Genomic DNA, 20,205 nt, shown 5'->3' with positions numbered 1-20,205 from the left:
TTTTCGTTAGACTTGACCGAAGTAGACGAAAACTCTGTGAGTCACATATATTTTACGCCCTTAATGGTAAAGTATTTCAGAATAATAATCGATCGTTCTATAAGACGACTGAAATGCCATAAAACTATTCAGCTCCCAAAACGGATCCTTTGTTTCTGCTTTTTAAGAAACTAATGGTTTACCCGGTATAGGCGCCAGTCTCACTCTCCACCTACAATAACCCCTTCCTCGTGGACGGAGTGTGCCCGCCATTGCTTATATCCAGCTTGCCGGAAGTAGGCGTTGATACCATAGTGCTTATGATGTACATGGTAGTAGGCCTATACATTATATTTTATTCATATAGTCAACGGGTGTTGATATCAGCCGATACCCAACATCGACATGGGACCTATCACCATGACAAGGGCAGATAACTGAGCGCATATAATAAACACACGTGAAGAATAAATAAATAATAAAATAAAGTTAATATTTGTATAGCGCCTGTTCCAACATACTGCACAAAGGCGCTTAGGCGAAGGCTATGTTGAACAAGTGGGTTTTCAGTTGTCAAATTTAAACTGGTAGAGATAGACAATGTTCTGAATGTGTCGAGGAAGACGGTTCCAGAGCCAGTGACTGGCTTTGGAGAGCGATCTATCCCCATAGTGTGTTTTCCTGGTCATAGGAACATCAAGTGCTCTTGATGATCTTGACCTGAGATCTCTCCTTGGAGTGTAGATGGATATGAGTTCACTGATGTACTCAGGAGATAGACCATGCAGCGATTTGAAGACAAACACCAGGATCTTGAACTGTATACGCTGTCTCACTGGTAGCCAGTGGAGATCTTGTAAGACCGGGGGGATGTGATTTCGACGTCTGGTGTTGGTGATTATTCTGGCAGCAGTGTTGTGTACTCTCTGGAGCCTGTCGATCAGTAGTCTATGCGAGACGTGACAAACGCATTAACTAGAGTCGTGACTGCAGCCGTACCAATATGCTTCTTGATCAAGCTGATGTTTCTTAGATGGTAGTTGCATGACCTGCATACAGCATCGATGTGTCGCTCAGATGACAAGGATGACTCAACAACCATTCCTTGCTAACATCACAGTCACCAAGTTTCAGTGGTTGGAACTGAAAGTTTGAAAGCAAAGATTTGGATCAGAAGCAAAAAAAATCAGAATAGAAAATCACGACAGTTGTATGAAAGTGTCCCTCTGCGGATATAGTAGATGAGTTGGTGAATCGGGTGTAATCACTGACGCTCTGAACAGTATTTTAGACCGCCCAAGATGTATCAGCTTGCCGTGGGAGTAACGCTGCAAGGTAAAAAAGTCGTACCACTCTGGTGAACCAACAGAACACTTTTGTGGTGTATTGGTAGGGTGCAGACGACCAACAGAACACTTTTGTGATGTATTGTAAGGGTGCAGACGACCAACAGAACACTTTTGTGGTGTATGGGAAGGGTGCAGACTACCAACAGAACACATTTGTGGTGTATTGCAAGGGTGCAGACGACCAACACAACACTTTTGTGGTGTATTGCAAGGGTGCAGACGACCAACACAACACTTTTGTGGTGTATTGCAAGGGTGCAGACGACCAACAGAACACATTTGTCTTGTATTGTAAGGGTGCAGACGACCAACAGAACAATTTTGTGGTGTATTGCAAGGGTGCAGACGACCAACACAACACTTTTGTGGTGTATTGTAAGGGTGCAGACGACTAACACAACACTTTTGTGGTGTATTGGTAGGGTGCAGACGACCAACAGAACACTTTGTGGTGTATTGTTGTAAAGGGTGCAGACGACCAACACAACACTTTTGTGGTGTATTGGAAGGGTGCAGACGACCAACACAACACTTTTGTGGTGTATTGTAAGGGTGCAGACGACCAACAGAACACTTTTGTGGTGTATTGGAAGGGTGCAGACGACCAACAGAACACATTTGTGGTGTATTGGAAGGGTGCAGACGACCAACACAACACTTTTGTGGTGTATTGACGACCAGACAGGACACATTTGTGGTGTATTGGAAGGGTGCAGACGACCAACACAACACTTTTGTGGTGTATTGTATGGTGGTGTATTGTAACACTTTTTGTGGTGTATTGGTAGGGTGCAGACGACCAACACAACACTTTTGTGGTGTATTGGTAGGGTGCAGACGACCAACAGAACACTTTTGTGGTGTATTGGTAGGGTGCAGACGACCAACACAACACTTTTGTGGTGTAAGGGTGGTGTATTGTACCCACAGAACACTTTTGTGGTGTATTGTAAGGGTGCAGACGACCAACACAACACTTTTGTGGTGTATTGGTAGGGTGCAGACGACCAACAGAACACTTTTGTGGTGTATTGGAAGGGTGCAGACGACCAACAGAACACTTTTGTGGTGTACTGTAAGGGTGTAGACGACCAACACAACACTTTTGTGGTGTATTGGAATGGTGCAGACGACCAACAGAACACTTTTGTGATGTACTGTAAGGGTGCAAACGACCAACAGATTTCGAAGATTCCACACACTAAACACCATAGCTTCTGGTTGGAATGAGTCATTGTGTTCACGGCGGTACATCCGGTCACCTATTATGCAGACAGTTTCATACGTCAGCCAAGCAATGTGAACACCTGTGGCCGAGTGTTTCATACGTCATTGGCTGTTTTAGGCCCAGATGTTCTGAAGCCTTTTTGTGATTTATCCATCACTTGTGCTGTCTTGCTCTAAAGTCTTCAAAATTTGGACTCAGAAACTTAGTCTCTGAATATATATGATTTTAAGAGAAACAAGCAATTCCTTTTAACCCACTTGCAATGTTTTGGGTGTGTTGGCATGTTCACTTATTGTTCAGAAAGGGTTCTATCTCTAGCAGTCATTTTTCCCAGCTCATGTTTCTTCTGGTGCTCCATAATAACACTGACATTTCATTTTATCAACACTGAATGACACTTGCTTTATTTAGATTGATAAGATTTTATGAGAGTGGTTCCTCAATGAATTTCCACTTGGGCAGATGACATAGCTGCCCTGGTTTGATTGCATGATAGTGGGAAGTTTGCCATTGACATCATCCATGTAATAACTCAGTGAGCAGTGGTGTAGGCGTCACATGACCTCAGTGAGAATTGGGTGTAGGCGTCACATGACCTCTATGAGAAGTGGGTGTAGGTGTCACATGACCTCGGTGAGAATTGGGTGTAGGTGTCACATGACCTCGGTGAGAATTGGGTGTAGGTGTCACATGACCTCAGTGAGAATTGGGTGTAGGTGTCACATGACCTCAGTGAGAAGTGGGTATAGGTGTCGCATGACCTTGGTGAAGTCTCTAGGTGTTGCATGACCTTGGTAAAAAGTGGGAGTGTGTGTCGCATGACCTCAGATAACAGAATATATTGCAAGATATAACACAAAACACTCAATGTATACTTATTTCATTTTAATATCTTGATATTATACAAAGAATTATCATAAAACACCTGATCAACAAACAAAAGCCCATTACAAAAACGGTGTCCTCGGCCTCAAGTAAATAGAATCAACTGTAACTGACAGCTATTTACAAACTGCCTCCATAAATAACCTCCATATCCTGTAAATATCTTAAACTGCTAGAAATAGGTGAGCAGGATTTTACATTACTGTTAGCAATATCCCAGCAATATTTAGCCCACTTCAAACACTTTTCTTGTGAAGTGACAATACAAATATGCCATGACCTTCTAAAACATTTCTGTATTACTATAGTATTTATTTAACAACACTGACACCAGTATGAACAGGCTGTAGCATGACACAAACACTTTAACAATAAATACAGCTTACTACATATTGCACTTTCCTACCAAGCAGCTACCAAACACAGAACAAAGACCATTTACCACTTTAACCCACTACCTCTGATAGCAAGCATGACCGACAAAACGCTGGTAAAAAATTGTTCATGCTAATTTATAGGGCTGCAACAATTCAGTTTGATTCATCGAAAATCGGATCTGACACCTTAGTTTCGATTTTCGATAACCATTATCACTATTTCGATTCGATATTTGAATACCTACAGGTACTTAAATTTTTCCACACAGCTAGAACATAATTTTGACTCCAACTCGAGCGCTGAAATAAGGCGAAACGTGACTGGTTGACACCGGGTTAATTATCCAAAGAATTGTTGCTAGCAGACATCGCCAAGTTGACGATGGATTTCACGCTAAAAAAGCTGACTCTGAGAGTTAACTGAAATCTGATGTTTTTACTTGTATGAAGTATCTAATCGAAAATGATCGAATCAAATTCCAATATCGAAAATCAAATCGAATCGAGGTCTGGGTTAATCATTGCAGTACTAATTTAATGTATAAGTGGTCACTGCTGGTCACTGATGGCCGGTTGACCTCACAGGGCCCTGCTCCGTCAGGCTATACTCATGTTCTCCCAATATACCTTATTCATATAGATTATCACAACCTCATATATCATGAACCTGGTGTACATTACACTAAAACATGCTTATAAGCAGTGTAGGCAGCCAGGTATGTTGTAGGTAGTATGTTCAATATGGGCACTCATAGAATATTCTCACCAAAGATTTAAATTTACAAGGATGCCAATTTCAACAAGACAACTGTTAAAAATACTACGTCTTTCAAAATACATGTCATGAAATATGCCCAAGAATGTTTCAGTTGTCGTCATTGGTAACTATATACATGTAAAATATTTCCCTACATGATTTGATCATGTTAATAGTTAGTCATGGAGGTTCATATATCTATATTATAAAAATCATCAGTTGTTTTGAATCTAAAAGAGATTATTTCATGACATTAACCATCATCATCTGTGGAATAGTTGCATTTAGGAACCATTTAGATAAAACACCATACTGGTTTTCATTTTGTTTGTATTTTCATTTCTCCACAAATCTCATGACTTAGCACTATTGACAAGAATGATGTTTTTCTTCACTGAGACACATCTAGCTGGCACAGACCCACTTGGAGACTTCTCCGGAGATATTGGTAGCAACCTCTTCCCGCGACCTGGTGATATTGTCCACTTATCGGCACTGATGAACTTTGACACATTCTCCATGAGAGAGGTCGTTGCAGAGCTCACTTCCTGTCCAGCATATTCTAACTGTTCGGCTTGAGAGTCCGAGAGAACAGACATCTCTTCAAGGTCAGACTCTGAATCCTTCAGAGGTTGTCTTCCTGCAGAGCTCAGCAGCCTTGTAGAAGCCTTCTGTATGAGCTCTGCACATCGGTACACCCTCCGGACATCACCGCCACTGCTCTCTGTAATGTCAATCAGAAATAGAACTTCCACCTGTCAAGACAGATCTATACAAAAGGACAGGTTGTGTCTACCAAACACCAGGTGTCTAACACAAGTACAGGTCACAAAGTCAAGGTGCATCCATCAGAAACAAAGTGTCTTACCTCTAACAATGGATCAGAGGTCCAGACAAAGATGCATATGACACCCGGTGTCTTACTATCTGACACAGAGTCAGCCTTCTGAATGTGTCGACCAAACACAAGGTGTCATACCTTTTAAAACTGAAACAGCTGACAAACCAAGACTAGTTATGTATACAGACACCAGGTGTTCTACACTACACTGTAATACTGAAACAGCTGAGAAACCAAGACTAGTCGTGTCAATCAGACACCAGGTGTCCTACACTACACTGTAATACTGAAACAGCTGAGAAACCAAGACTAGTCGTGTCAATCAGACACCAGGTGTCCTACACTACACTGTAATACTGAAACAGCTGACAAACCAAGACTAGTCGTGTCAATCAGACACCAGGTGTCCTACACTACACTGTAATACTGAAACAGCTGAGAAACCAAGACTAGTTGTGTCAATCAGACACCAGGTGTCCTACACTACAAGGTAATACTGAAACAGCTGAGAAACCAAGACAAGTTGTGCCAATCAGACACCAAGTGTCCTACACTACAAGGTAATACTGAAACAGCTGAGAAACCAAGACTAGTTGTGCCAATCAGACACCAAGTGTCCTACACTACAAGGTAATACTGAAACAGCTGAGAAACCAAGACTAGTCGTGTCAATCAGACACCCGGTGTCCTACACTACACTGTAATACTGAAACAGCTGAGAAACCAAGACTAGTCGTGTCAATCAGACACCAAGTGTCCTACACTACACTGTAATACTGAAACAGCTGAGAAACCAAGACTAGTCGTGTCAATCAGACACCAGGTGTCCTACACTACACTGTAACAGACACGACTAGTCTTGGTTTCTCAGCTGTTTAATAGTCTAGTGTAGGACACCTGGTGTCTGATTGACACGACTAGTCTTGGTTTATCAGCTGTTTCAGTATTACAGTGTAGTGTAGGACACTTGGTGTCTGATTGACACTAGTCTTGGTTTCTCAGACTAGTCTTGGTTTCTCAGCTATCAGACACCGGGTGTCTTAGATTGTAACACTGAAACAGCTGACTGGACAAGGAAAGTTGTATATCAAACAACAAGGTGTCTTACCTTCCCATTCAGCTGACAGAATGAGAAAAGCTGTCCACTGAACACCAGGTTACATTATAACAGATATTGTAGACCGAACAAGATAAGTTGTTTACAAGACACCAGGTGTCACTTTTTTTACAACTGGAACATCAGTGTAAGGAGGAAAACTGGTTATATATCAGACATCACGTGGCTGTTTCACGAAGTCATCGCCGCGCTACGATTGTCGTAGTTCCCACACCTTAACATGGACTTACGCCTGCCGTAGTGCAACGATCGCTTTGTGAAATGGATCCAAGGTGATTTTACTTTCTGACACTGGTTCATCTAGCTTAAATTGTATACCAGACACCAGGTGTTTTACCTTCTAATACGGACACAGCCGACTGAACAAGGAGACTGGTTGTGTCCACCAAACTGTTGATATGGGACAGGAGGGCCTGGGATCGTCTAAAGCTTGTGTGGTAGAAGTGTGGTGAGTGAGCATCAGAACTGTCACGCATGCTTGTGTCCAGCTCAATCTGAAAATGAAAATAGTATTAATACTTATCTAACTGCATTACAAGTATCAGTACTGACATTTATAATCTGATAAAATTCATCATAACACAAAACAACTTATTTTGCATAAAACAAAAGAATTGTCAATTTAGATCCCATCCATTCTGCAAAACAAAGCTTATTCCCTTTTTATTATTCTGTCACCGAATGTCTTTAGCTTATGCTCTGTATCCATTTTTCCCCTTTAATTCTCCCATAACCACTGTTCAGTCTAAATTCATGTAAAGAACAATAGATACCTGAATTTCTTGGCACTTCTGAAGCAAAACTTTGTTGATGGAAACAACGATTTCTACATGCTGGGGTAGATCACCATATTTCTGAAACAACAAGTCAACTTGGACAGTGAGTATGCTCCACACTGCAAGAAGGTATCACAACACTTCTTCATGGAACATCATTTCCTTATACAAAGCTAAGTATCTTTTGAAGCATGTGTCACCTTATTTGAACCAAGGGAGTGAGTGTGTGTTGCGACATTTTAACAATATTCGTCTGTAAACATGGCATGAATGAGGAACACAAAGACAAGATGGCGGACGTACCAGACTTTTGACTGCCTTATCTGCCAGTGTCTGGGCTTGACACTCGGTCTCCTCGAGGGACTGAACGCCATCCTGGAGAGACCTGTCTACATACGAGTCTCCCCCAGACAGGAACGCCTGGCAGATGTCATGAGCCAGCTGAGAACAATCATCATCATCATCGTCATCATTTCATCATCATCATCATCATCATCATCATCATTTCAGTAAAATCATCATCATCAGTATCATTTCAGTAAACAATCATCATCATCATCATCATCATCATCATCATCATCATCACCATCATCATAAACATCATCATCATCATCATCACCATCAGTAAACAATCAGTCATCATTTCATCAAACAATCATCATCATTTCAGTAAACAATCATCATCATCATCATCATCATCATCATCATCATCATTTCAGTAAACAATCATCATCATCATCATCTGTAAATAATTATCATCATCATCGTAATAATTATCATCATCATCATTTCATAATTATCATCATCATCATCATAATCATCATCATCATCATCATCATCTTCATTCACATCATCATCATCATCTCCACAGCAGCAGGAGGCTTTGTCTGGAATCGAGTCAGTATAACTTTACCTCTGTGGAACAGAAATATATGACAATTTCTATTGAAAATTCCTGAGACTTTTTATATGAACACAGATACTGTCCTGACAATACCTACAAGGAGCATTACCTGCTGTTGTCTATGATCCCCTTGGACATCAAGTGATGTCATGTGAGTGTCCGTGACCAGTGCAAGCTCCCCACACTGCCGACACATCTTGATGACACTGTCGATGATCTTCGTCCCCGACTCTTGAATCATACTACGTAGTTCATTTTCACAACCCTGCAGGGAAACAAACATATTTCCATGTGTTTAGCTATCCTTCTTTAGTTAGTAGCAGAATATTTGCTATGATTAGATTAATTTGATATTCAAGTAAAGGGAGATAATCTGTGTGAAATTAGGGACAAATTGTGTGGAGGTTTTAACTGCTACTGCCATGAAACCTACATCATCATCAGAATACCTCTCCATCATCAGATTCTCAATCCATCATCAGATTCCCACTCCACTACTCCATCATCAGATTCCCACTCCATCATAAGATTCCCACTCCATTACTCCATCAGATTCCCACTCCACTCCATCATCAGATTCCCGCTCCATCATCCCATCAGATTCCCACTCCACTACTCCATCATAAGATTCCCACTCCACTACTCCATCATCAGATTCCCACTCCATCATCAGATTCCCACTCCACTACTCCATCATCAGATTCCCACTCCACTACTCCATCATCAGATTCCCACTCCACTCCATCCATCATCAGATTCCCACTCCACTACTCCATCATCAGATTCCTGCTCCATCATCAGATTCCCGCTCCATCATCCCATCATCAGATTCCCACTCCACTCCACTCCATCATCAGATTCCCACTCCAATCAGATTCCCACTCCATTCCCCATTCCCACTCCACTCACAGATTCCATCATCAGATTCACACTCCATCATCAGATTCCCACTCCAACAACTCCATCATCAGATTCCAACAACCCACTCCATCATCAGATTCCCACTCCATCCACTCCCCTCCATCATCAGATTCCAGCTCCATCATCAGATTCCAGCTCCATCATCAGATTCCCGCTCCATCATCAGATTCCCACTCAACCACTTCATCATCAGATTCCGCTCCATCATCAGATTCTGGCTCCATCATCAGATTCCGGCTCCATCATCAGATTCCGGCTCCATCATCAGATTCCAGCTCCATCATCAGATTCCCACTCCATCAGATTCCGGCTCCATCATCAGATTCTGGCTCCATCATCAGATTCAGGCTCCATCATCAGATTCCGACTCTATCATCAGATTCCCACTCAACCACTCCATCATCAGATTCCCGCTCCACTACTCCATCATCAGATTTCCATTCCACTACTCCACCATCAGATTCCCACTCCATCATCAGATTCCCACTCCATCATCAGATTCCCACTCCACTACTCCATCATCAGATTCCCACTCCATCATCAGATTCCCATTCCACTACTCCACCATCAGATTCCCGCTCCATCATCAGATTCCCACTCCATCATCAGATTCCCACTCCATCATCAGATTCCCACTCAGATTCCCACTCATCATCAGATTCCCACTCCATCATCAGATTCTCCAGATTCTTCCATCATCAGATTCCCACTCACCCATCATCAGATTCCCACTCCACTACATCAGATCCAGATTCCCAATCATCAGATTCCCTCCCATCATCAGATTCCGCTCCATCATCAGATTCCCACCCATCATCAGATTCCGGCTCCATCATCAGATTCCCATTCCATTCCACTCACGATTCCCACCATCAGATTCCCACTCAACCACTCCATCATCAGATTCCCACTCAACCACTCCATCATCAGATTCCCATTCCACTACTCCACCATCAGATTCCCACTCCATCATCAGATTCCCACTCAACCACTCCATCATCAGATTCCCACTCTCAGATTCATCATCAGATTCCCTCAACTCCATCATCAGATTCCTGCTCCATCATCAGATTCCCGCTCCATCATCAGATTCCCACTCCATCATCAGATTCCCATTCCACTACGGTCCATCATCAGATTCCCACTCCATCATCAGATTCCCACTCAACCACTCCATCATCAGATTCCCATTCCACTCAGATCCACCATCAGATTCGGCTCCATCATCAGATTCCCACCCCCATCATCAGATTTCCCACTTCCATCATCAGATTCCCACCCATCATCAGATTCCCACTACATCAAAGCATGACATATACATTCAGGTTAGAAATGTTGCCACTTCCATTTAAACCTCACAAAATGTCTCACCATCATGATAACAACATAATAATTTTATTAAAGTTTGCTTTGGTACAGATGAAAATGTTTGGAAGTTGTTTATTTGAGTGGAACATCCATATGTTAAGTAGTTATCAAATCACAGAGCATAAAACACTACACAATTTTACTACTTTACAGAATCCTCATATTTTCAAGTTCGTAGTAATTGGGGTTCTTCTGGTCCCTCGCTTTTGTTGGTTAAGGTAAAACCCTGCTTTCACCTGTATAAACATTGCAACATGGCAGCTGACTGTCCGAGCTGAGACACTAGGCGCTGTAGCAGCTCTGTGAGGTTGGACAACCCCACCCTCAGACGGCTGCCCCACAGACTGCAAGCTGTCGACAGCTGCTGCAGACACCCGACCAGCTGCAGCAGGTGTCTCTCCTGGCTGTACAACTCATCTGTAACACAGAGTTAGTCAGGGGAGGCGTTTGTTGTATACATGTATACATGTTGTATCTCAGTTCAATACAAGTTGTATCCCAGAAATATACATGTCTTATCTGAGTTGGATGGTTTGTGGCAGTATTCTAGCTATATGGTGGCAGTCTGTAAATAATCGATTCTGGACCAGACAAGTCAGTGATCAACAGCATGAGCATCGATCTATGCAATTGGGATATGATGACATGTGTCAACCAAGTAAGCGAGTCTGAACACCCGATCCTGTTAGTCGCCTTTTATGACAAGCATGGTTTGCTGAAGACCAATTCTAACCCAGATTTCCACGGGTACTTGTCTGAGTTGTATACATGCTACAGTTATGTTGTATACTTGTATTTTAGTTCTACAGGTGTTGTATTTTAGTTGTACCATGAAACCGTTGTAAACATGTTGTATCTCAGTTGTACATATGCATGTTATATATACATGTTGTATCTCAGTGAATGCGTATAATACCTCTGATGTATAATGTCAGATCTCAATTGTATATTATGTCTCAGTTGTATATTATGTCTCAGTTGTATATTATGTCTCATTTGCATATTATGTCTCAATTGTATATTATGTCTCAGTTGTATATTATGTCTCAGTTGTATATTATGTCTCAATTGTATATTATGTCTCAGTTGTATATTATGTCTCAGTTGTATATTATGTCTCAATTGTATATTATGTCTCAGTTGTATATTATGTCTCAATTATATATTATGTCTCAATTGTATATTATGTCTCAGTTGTATATTATGTCTCAATTGTATATTATGTCTCAGTTGTATATTATGTCTCAGTTGTATATTATGTCTCAATTGTATATTATGTCTCAGTTGTATATTATGTCTCAATTGTATATTATGTCTCAGTTGTATATTATGTCTCAGTTGTATATTATGTCTCAATTGTATATTATGTCTCAGTTGTATATTATGTCTCAGTTGTATATCATGTCCTCAGTTGTATATTATGTCTCAGTTGTATATTATGTCTCAGTTGTATATTATGTCTCAAATCATCAGATTCCCACTCCATCAGATTCCCACTCCATCATCAGATTCCCACTCAACCACTTCATCATCAGATTCCCACTCCATCATCAGATTCCCACTCCACTACTCCATCATCAGATTCCTACTCCATCATCAGATTCCCACTCCATCATCAGATTCCCGCTCCATCATCAGATTCCCCCTCAGCCACTTCATCATCAGATTCCCACTCCATCATCAGATTCCCACTTCATCATCGGATTCTCACTCCATCATCAGATTCGCACTACATCAAAGCATGACATATACGTTCAGGTTAGAAATGTTGCCACTTCCATTTAAACCTCACAAATGTCTCACCATCTAGATAACAACTCCATACTTTTATTAAAGTTTGCTTTGGTACAGATGAAAATGTTTGGAAGTTGTTTATTTGAGTGGAACATGCATATGTTAAGTAGTTATCAAATCACAGAGCATAAAACACTACACAATTTTACTACTTTACAGAATCCTCATATTTTCAAGTTCGGTAGTAATTGGGGTTCTTCTGGGTCCCTCGTTTTGTTGGTTAAGGTAAAACCCTGCTTTCACCTGTATAAACATTGCAACATGGCCGCTGACTGTCCGGAGCTGAGACACTAGACGCTGTAGCAGCTCTGTGAGGTTGGACGACCCACACCCCTCGTACGGCTGCGCCCACAGACTGCAAGCTGTCGACAGCTGCTGCAGACACACGACCAGCTGCAGCAGGTGTCTCTCCTGGCTGTACAACTCATCTGTAACACAGACAGTTAGTCAGGGGAGGCTTTGTTGTATACATGTATACATGTTGTATCTCAGTTCAATACAAGTTGTATCCCAGAAATATACATGTCTTATCTGAGTTGGATGGTTTGTGGTTGTTAAACGCTACACTCAGCAGTATTCTAGCTATATGGTGGCAGTCTGTAAATAATCGATTCTGGACCAGACAAGTCAGTGATCAACAGCATGAGCATCGATCTATGCAATTGGGATATGATGACATGTGTCAACCAAGTAAGCGAGTCTGAACACCCGATCCTGTTAGTCGTCTTTTATGACAAGCATGGTTTGCTGAAGACCAATTCTAACCCAGATTTCCACGGGTACTTGTCTGAGTTGTATACATGCTACAGTTATGTTGTATACTTGTATTTTAGTTCTACAGGTGTTGTATTTTAGTTGTACCATGAAACCGTTGTAAACATGTTGTATCTCAGTTGTACATATGCATGTTATATATACATGTTGTATCTCAGTGAATGCGTATAATACCTCTGATGTATAATGTCAGATCTCAATTGTATATTATGTCTCAGTTGTATATTATGTCTCAGTTGTATATTATGTCTCATTTGCATATTATGTCTCAGTTGTATATTATGTCTCAATTATATATTATGTCTCAATTGTATTGTCTCTCAGTTGTATATTATGTCTCAATCACCATCAGGTCCTCCTGTGGATATCCATGATATTATGCTAAGATAGACAGTTGTAAGGTCAATGACAACTGCACAGAATCTTATGTCTCAGTTGTATATTATGTCAAAACTCTCTTGTAGTGCACTTCCTGTATTGGACAAATTGAACATGTGTCATGAGCCTTGATATCACATCTGCCGTGGAATCAGAACTCAACAAAGGTTGTTCTCCACATCTTGTCAGACCTTGTAGTGCCTTCCTGTATTGGACAAAGAACACACCTCACAGTCCTCAACAATTGACATTAGATTTGGACCTTCCTTCTCACAGTCCACACTTAACCAACAATCTGAGGACATCCCATGTGTCAAGTCGACTAACAGAAAGTCAATATTAGCCAGTCAGAAAGCAGCAATGTCAAGTTCTTCTGTACTTGTTTCAAAATGGTGACTTCCATACCAGATTTTTGAAAATATTTGGAAAATGTCTTTGAATCAAATGTTGAAATGTCTAATGGCTGAGATTGTATGACTGTCCCTCCCTCGGTGTTGGTTACTGTCATACAGAATCTCTCATGTCAACTGTATTAAGGTTTCATGATCATAAAACACATTCCGACTTGATAATGGAATTATTGATTTGTCAGATGAAAGGTCATTCTAACATAACCTACAATGGTCACTTTTTCTAGTGGCAGTAAGTTGTAAGATCTAGGTTGAGTGATTTAAAACCCTACCTCACGCTGACACTATTTCAGCATATAGTGAGTAGAAAGGTCAGATTTTACGTTGATAGGTCCCTGACCCAGTGTACACTGTACCAGCAATGAACAAAGTATCACCATGACTACCAGTGAGTGAGTGAGTGAGTTTAGTTTTAACCCGGACCTTCACGGGTCGCCATGACTACCAAGTGATATAGTGGTTGACAGAATGTTACCTGAATGTTTGTCTGTGATCCGTGCTACAAGGTCCTTGCACTGCCGGGAAACATCAGCCAGGCTGAAATGGTTGCCCACAGATCCAAGAGACACTGGAGATGAATATCAGAATGAATGTCTTTGTGTAGAAATGAAACGAAATGTTTCAATAGTATTATATGTATCTGTCTGAGCATGGTTGATAATAAGACGTTATTACATCTTTCAAGACGACCATATCACCCCAAGGGCCCGAGGGCCGATATGGTAGTCGAGGGCTGATATGACTGGCAAAAGGGAAACTGTCATATCATAACCTCTTTATCACATATCTGTAAATATTGAAACTGTCAAAAAATGTAAAGTCCATGATTCTGCTGGCAAGAGCAGTCAAAACATCATCGCCAAAATTAGAACTCATACTTCCACCATTTCTTGATGAACAGCAACTAAAGCAAACGACACAAGGGACCTTACTCTAAAATAAACGAGACTCCATCTATTGAAGTTTCGAGTGTTTGCGTGCATTCATTCTGTACTAGTCTTATAGCCAGGCAATACGGCTGAAATGGATTTTCTGCCGTAGGGCTGTTATGGCTTATGTGCATTTTTTGGCCCGGGTGGTCAATATGAACATATACCGTCAGCCAGTATTGCATGTGCAAAATGGTCCATATTATTCACAGGTATATACTAATATTCATGAGGACATCCTGACACATGATAACATGCTACATTAAGGGCATTTACCAGGTATATTTGTTAGGGTTATCACATTGATGACACCATCGATTATATGGTAAATGTCTTCCTTATACTTACATCTTTTGTATGTATAGCTGCTGCTACTGCTGAGCTGGGAGGACCGGCAGGAGGACAGAGGACTCCGGTGGTAGCCAGCCATGCTGCACAGGAGGACACAAATCAGTGAAAGTGGATCAGGTGGTCACAGGAATGTGGATATGGGTCATAGAGGTGGTGAATGTAGGTCACAGAGGTGAAGGTCAGCTGCAGTAAGGTGACAGGAATGTGCAGGTGGGTCACAGTGGTGAAGGTCAGCTGCAGGTGGGTGACAGGTAAGGTGAAGGTCGGTCACAGAGGTGAAGGTCAGCTGCAGGTGGGTGACAGGTAAAGTAAATGTGGGACACAGAGGTGAAGGTCAGCTACAGGTGGGTGACAGGTAAAGTAAATGTGGGACACAGAGGTGAAGGTCATGTGCAGGTGGGTGACAGGTTAAGTAAATGTGGGACACAGAGGTGAAGGTCAGCTGCAGGTGGGTGACAGGTAAAGTAAATGTGGGACACAGAGATGAAGGTCAGCTGCAGGTGGGTGACAGGTAAAGTAAATTTAGGACGCAGAGATGAAGGTCAGCTGCAGTTGAGTGACAGGTAAAGTAAATGTGGGACACAGAGATGAAGTTCAGGTGCAGGTGGGTGACAGGTAAAGTAAATGTGTGACACAGAGATGAAGGTCAGCTGCAGGTGGGTGACAGGTAAAGTAAATGTGGGACACAGAGATGAAGGTCAGCTGCAGGTGGGTGACAGGTAAAGTAAATGTGGGACACAGAGATGAAGGTCAGGTGCAGGTGGGTGACAGGTAAAGTAAATGTGGGACACAGAGGTGAAGGTCAGCTGCAGGTGGGTGACAGGTAAAGTAAATGTGGGACACAGAGGTGAAGGTCAGGTGCAGGTGGGTGACAGGTAAAGTAAATGTGGGACACAGATGAAGGTCTGCTGCAGTTGAGTGACAGGTAAAGTAAATGTGGGACACAGAGGTGAAGTTATGGTGCAGGTGGGTGACAGGTAAAGTGTAGGTGGGTCACAGAGATGAAGGTCAGCTGCAGGTGGGTGACAGGTAAAGTAAATGTGGGACACAGAGATGAAGTTCAGGTGCAGGTGGGTGACAGGTAAAGTGTAGGTGGGTCACAGAGATGAAGGTCAGGTGCAGGTGGGTGACAGGTAAAGTAAATGTGGGACACAGAGGTGAAGGTCAGCTGCAGGTGGGTGACAGGTAAAGTAAATGTGGGGCCTTGAGAGATGAAGGTCAGCTGCAGGTGGGTGACAGGTAAAGTAAATGTGGGACACAGAGAGTGAAGGTCAGCTGCAGGTGGGTGACAGGTAAAGTAAATGTGGGACACAGAGATGAAGGTCAGCTGCAGGTGGGTGACAGGTAAAGTAAATGTGGGACACAGAGATGAAGGTCAGCTGCAGGTGGGTGACAGGTAAAGTAAATGTGGGACACAGAGGTAAAGTTATGGTGCAGGTGGGTGACAGGTAGAGTAGGGTGGGTCACAGAGATGAAGGTCTGCTGCAGGTGGGTGACAGGTAAAGTAAATGTGGGACACAGAGGTGAAGTTCAGGTGCAGGTGGGTGACAGGTAAAAGTAAATGTGGGTCACAGAGATGAAGGTCAGGTGCAGGTGGGTGACAGGTAAAAGTAAATGTGGGACACAGAGGTGAAGAAGGTCAGCTGCAGGTGGGTGACACAGGTAAAAGTAAATGTGGGACACAGAGATGAAGGTCTGCTGCAGTTGGTGACAGGTAAAAGTAAAGTGGGACACAGAGGTGAGATTATGGTGCAGGTGGGTGACAGGTAGAGTGTAGGTGGGTCACAGAGATGAAGGTCTGCTGCAGGTGGGTGACAGGTAAAGTAAATGTGGGACACAGAGGTGAAGTTCAGGTGCAGGTGGGTGACAGGTAAAGTAAATGTGGGTCACAGAGATGAAGGTCAGCTGCAGGTGGGTGACAGGTAAAGTAAATGTGGGACACAGAGGTGAAGGTCAGCTGCAGGTAGGTGACAGGTAAAGTGTAGGTGGGTCACAGAGATGAAGGTCAGGTGCAGGTGGGTGACAGGTAAAGTAAATGTGGGACACAGAGATGAAGGTCAGCTGCAGGTGGGTGACAGGTAAAGTGTAGGTGGGTCACAGAGATGAAGGTCAGGTGCAGGTGGGTGACAGGTAAGGTGAATGTGGGACACAGAGGTCAAGGTCATGTGCAGGTGGGTGACAGGTAAAGTGTAGGTGGGTCACAGAGGTGAAGGTCTAGTGGATGTGGATGGATGTGTGTCACAGGGGTAGGTTAAAAAAGGGTATAGTATTGAATTAGGGCATTAGGCTAATGCCGTCAGTTCGAAATGAATTCCCGTGCTTCAAATACTCAATAAAACCCGGACATTGGCCAACACATGATGTTTATCAACATTGTAAACATGAAAGTAAACCAAAAGGTCCACACTTTTTTGTGTCTGAACTTGACATCGAGTACGGGTACAGCAGTGAAATATCATCAGCCAGCCGTTTCGGCTGTCTCCCATTGTAGCATCTCGAACTGCTCGTTTATGACGTAATTCGTAATAATTTGATTTGAATGACGTCACCACTGCTGACGACGTAACAATACAATGGTGTGTGCGATGGGTGTATGTATTAATAAGCAGCAAATGGTCTTGCAATTTCCTGGAATCAAATACCATTCGATCATGTTTTTCAACCAATCAGATTAAAGAACACAGTGACTTTTGGTTTACAATAAATGCTCAGAAACAAATTGCACCATTAATCCTTTTCAATCTGAAATTCAATATGAATGTGATGCACATTTATTACATGCAGACATCCAAATGTTACATATATCCCTGACTGCATTTCTCCATACAAATGTTACATATATCCCTGACTGCATTTTTATCCATACAAATGTTACATATATCCCTGATTGCATTTCTCCATACAAAGCCACACTAAATCTAACACCATTCTTGACACATTATCCCGTGTAATAAACAAACTTTTGGTGGCAAATGATTCCAGCATGTTTTTAGAAATGAATGGAGATAAAATACAAATCGATGATGATTAACAAACAAACAGTCCATTGAGCAGACTGAGATCAATATTCTTGGGAAAATAACAAATTCTCAGATGTATGTGACATAGAATTGTATCAGGAATCTGTCGTTTGTCGAAGTTCATACACATTATTTATATTTGAGCTGGTTTTAACTTGTTGCTATTTCTCTCACCATGTACCTATTCATGTGACAGAGTATGTCACCTTGTAATCAGTGAATGTCTGGCAACCTATCCAAACTATGTGAGTGTGTGGGAGAGAGCAACTTACAACTGCGGGGAGTTCAGGGGGGGGAGCAGGCCAGGTGGGGGTCCCTCTCCCAGCTGTCCCCAGGGTCATGGAACACCTCATCATCATCTGAACAACTCTCACCGTCGTTCTGAAACACAAGGTTGCCATCAAAGGTACCAGATCATAGAAACTGCATATCAAGCTACTCCCATAACTTACATGAAGCATTTAGACAAGGGTCAGATAGATTTGGTGCCACAATAATATCAAGATCTACAGTACGACTGTAAGCCAAGCATTTTCTAATTGCCCATTCAGAGACGCAACAGTGGGTTCGGTATTGATGCATCCATCAATGGCTTTTCAAGTCAAGATTTAATAATTGACATGATCCAGCCACATTATGGTAATACAAGTTATCAACCACTCATTTGTCATGCTCAGTACAACTTGCCTGGAAGAGGTCCCTCATCTGAAGAAGCTTCTCCTCAAACTTGACCAGTGTCCAGTACGTGCAGATGTTATGTTTGGTGTTGGTCACTTTGATGAGGGGTTTCACTTGGTCATCTTCCAGTATGTCCTCCCGGCTGAATGTCTACAGCAGGACATGGACAACTGCTCTCATGATTTTCTTCAGTTTCATAAATGTAAAACTTTCCATGATATAAACATGTGTGTCAAGTTCGTCCCACCTCATGAAAACATGCATAGTTTGGCTTTATCAACAATCACGGTCCTCACGTACCCAGTAACCACAGACATATAGCAGTGGAAGTTCACAACTAAACTAGAATATGTAAAGGTGTCTATCATAGCACCAAGATTTGATATTTGTCAGTAAAACATCATGATGAAGCCATGCAATTACTTCATTGGATTGTGTGCTGAAATTCCCTGGGTTATTCAAACATTCACAGGTAAAACTCACACAACTCCAGGACACAACAGAACTCACACATCAACCATTTCAAATCTGAGTTATAACATGAAGCCATTATTGTGACTGTTATTATTCGGACTATTATTAAGGACAGGATTGTTTGATGTTCAGCAATTTCTAATCTTTGAAATAATTCTGAAGTGATGAAAGTGTTTCTGCATGTTCTATCTGCCACTCACCGTATTCTTCTTCAGATACTGACTGATCTTGTTGGCTTCTCTGAGGAGCAGCGCCACCTTGTAGAGGTCAGTGCGACCTGTCATGGTATCAGGCACACGCTGGCGTTTCGATGGTGTCATCATTTCTGTTCGCTTCTGTTTCAGTTTCTCCAGGTCCTCCGCTGCCTTCTGTTTCTCTGAGTGCAGCAGTTCCAGAAGTCGAGACCTGCCCAGTGACAGCTCACCCAGGGTCTGCAATATCGACATGACATTGTCTTGCATTGCCCTCCTAATGATATATTACTGAATACTAGAAGCATGATGGTTGCCTGAAGACTCATATTTCATTTGTACAAAGAAGAAGGTAAATGTATTGTTAACCACAAACTTAGACTTCCAGGATGCCGTTGTACAAAGCGATCTTAGTGATGAGGTGACTGTAACTCCCATACTTTAACATAGACTTAAGGTTGTTAACGCTAAGTTTGTTTGTACACCCTGGAAGTCTAATGTATTGTTGACCCTGTGCCCTGTGATGCAGTCTGTGATGCAGTCTGTGATGCAGTCTGTGATGAAGATGCTGTTACATACCTTCTCTGCTGCCTGGGCGTCCTCCACCTGCCTTCTCCTCCCCGCCATCACCTCCTGCTCCAGCATCTGCAACATCATCACATCACTGCAGGCAACTTCACACATAACACAAGTACAAGGGTCAG

General features: G+C 42.2%; 2 protein-coding genes across 2 annotated transcripts in view; both read right to left on the bottom strand.

Annotated features, from left to right (window-relative positions):
- Positions 1-3,814: 3,814 nt before the first annotated feature.
- Positions 3,815-15,217, bottom strand: LOC124257977. Its single transcript, XM_046692056.1, has 9 exons — positions 15,136-15,217; positions 14,334-14,426; positions 12,540-12,724; positions 10,739-10,906; positions 8,323-8,478; positions 7,613-7,750; positions 7,307-7,387; positions 6,871-7,027; positions 3,815-5,299 (listed from the first exon to the last, which is right to left on the bottom strand). The coding sequence occupies exons 1-9, from the start codon at positions 15,215-15,217 to the stop codon at positions 4,929-4,931; spliced, it is 1,431 nt and encodes a 476-aa protein (XP_046548012.1). The 3' UTR covers positions 3,815-4,928.
- The window catches only part of LOC124257676 (kinesin-like protein KIF14), a 26,362-nt gene continuing 18,741 nt past the window's right edge, over positions 12,585-20,205 (bottom strand). Inside the window, exons 19-26 of the mRNA XM_046691804.1 lie at positions 20,081-20,146; positions 19,511-19,741; positions 18,846-18,986; positions 18,431-18,539; positions 15,136-15,218; positions 14,334-14,426; positions 13,417-13,542; positions 12,585-12,724 (exon numbers count right to left, since the gene is read on the bottom strand). Of these exons, the coding sequence (XP_046547760.1) occupies positions 18,444-18,539; positions 18,846-18,986; positions 19,511-19,741; positions 20,081-20,146 (534 nt within the window). The 3' untranslated portion in view covers positions 12,585-12,724; positions 13,417-13,542; positions 14,334-14,426; positions 15,136-15,218; positions 18,431-18,443. The remainder of the gene's footprint in view (positions 12,725-13,416; positions 13,543-14,333; positions 14,427-15,135; positions 15,219-18,430; positions 18,540-18,845; positions 18,987-19,510; positions 19,742-20,080; positions 20,147-20,205) is intronic.

This window comes from Haliotis rubra, unplaced genomic scaffold, assembly GCF_003918875.1.
Source record: "Haliotis rubra isolate DU_JTF1 unplaced genomic scaffold, ASM391887v1 Scf117, whole genome shotgun sequence".
Taxonomy (NCBI): domain Eukaryota; kingdom Metazoa; phylum Mollusca; class Gastropoda; order Lepetellida; family Haliotidae; genus Haliotis; species Haliotis rubra.
This window is presented reverse-complemented; position numbering and strand designations above follow the sequence as displayed.

What these genes read in the sequence shown, in the direction of transcription:
- LOC124257977 (XM_046692056.1), bottom strand. Translation starts at nt 15,217, where the DNA reads ATGGCTGGCTACCACCGGAGTCCTCTGTCCTCCTGCCGGTCCTCCCAG. An exon ending in GGGATCATAGACAACAGCAG is followed by an intron (nt 7,751 to 8,322) that starts GTAATGCTCCTT and finishes GATTGTTCTCAG; the next exon opens with CTGGCTCATGACATCTGCCA. An exon ending in AGAAGTGCCAAGAAATTCAG is followed by an intron (nt 7,028 to 7,306) that starts GTATCTATTGTT and finishes TTTCATTTTCAG; the next exon opens with ATTGAGCTGGACACAAGCAT.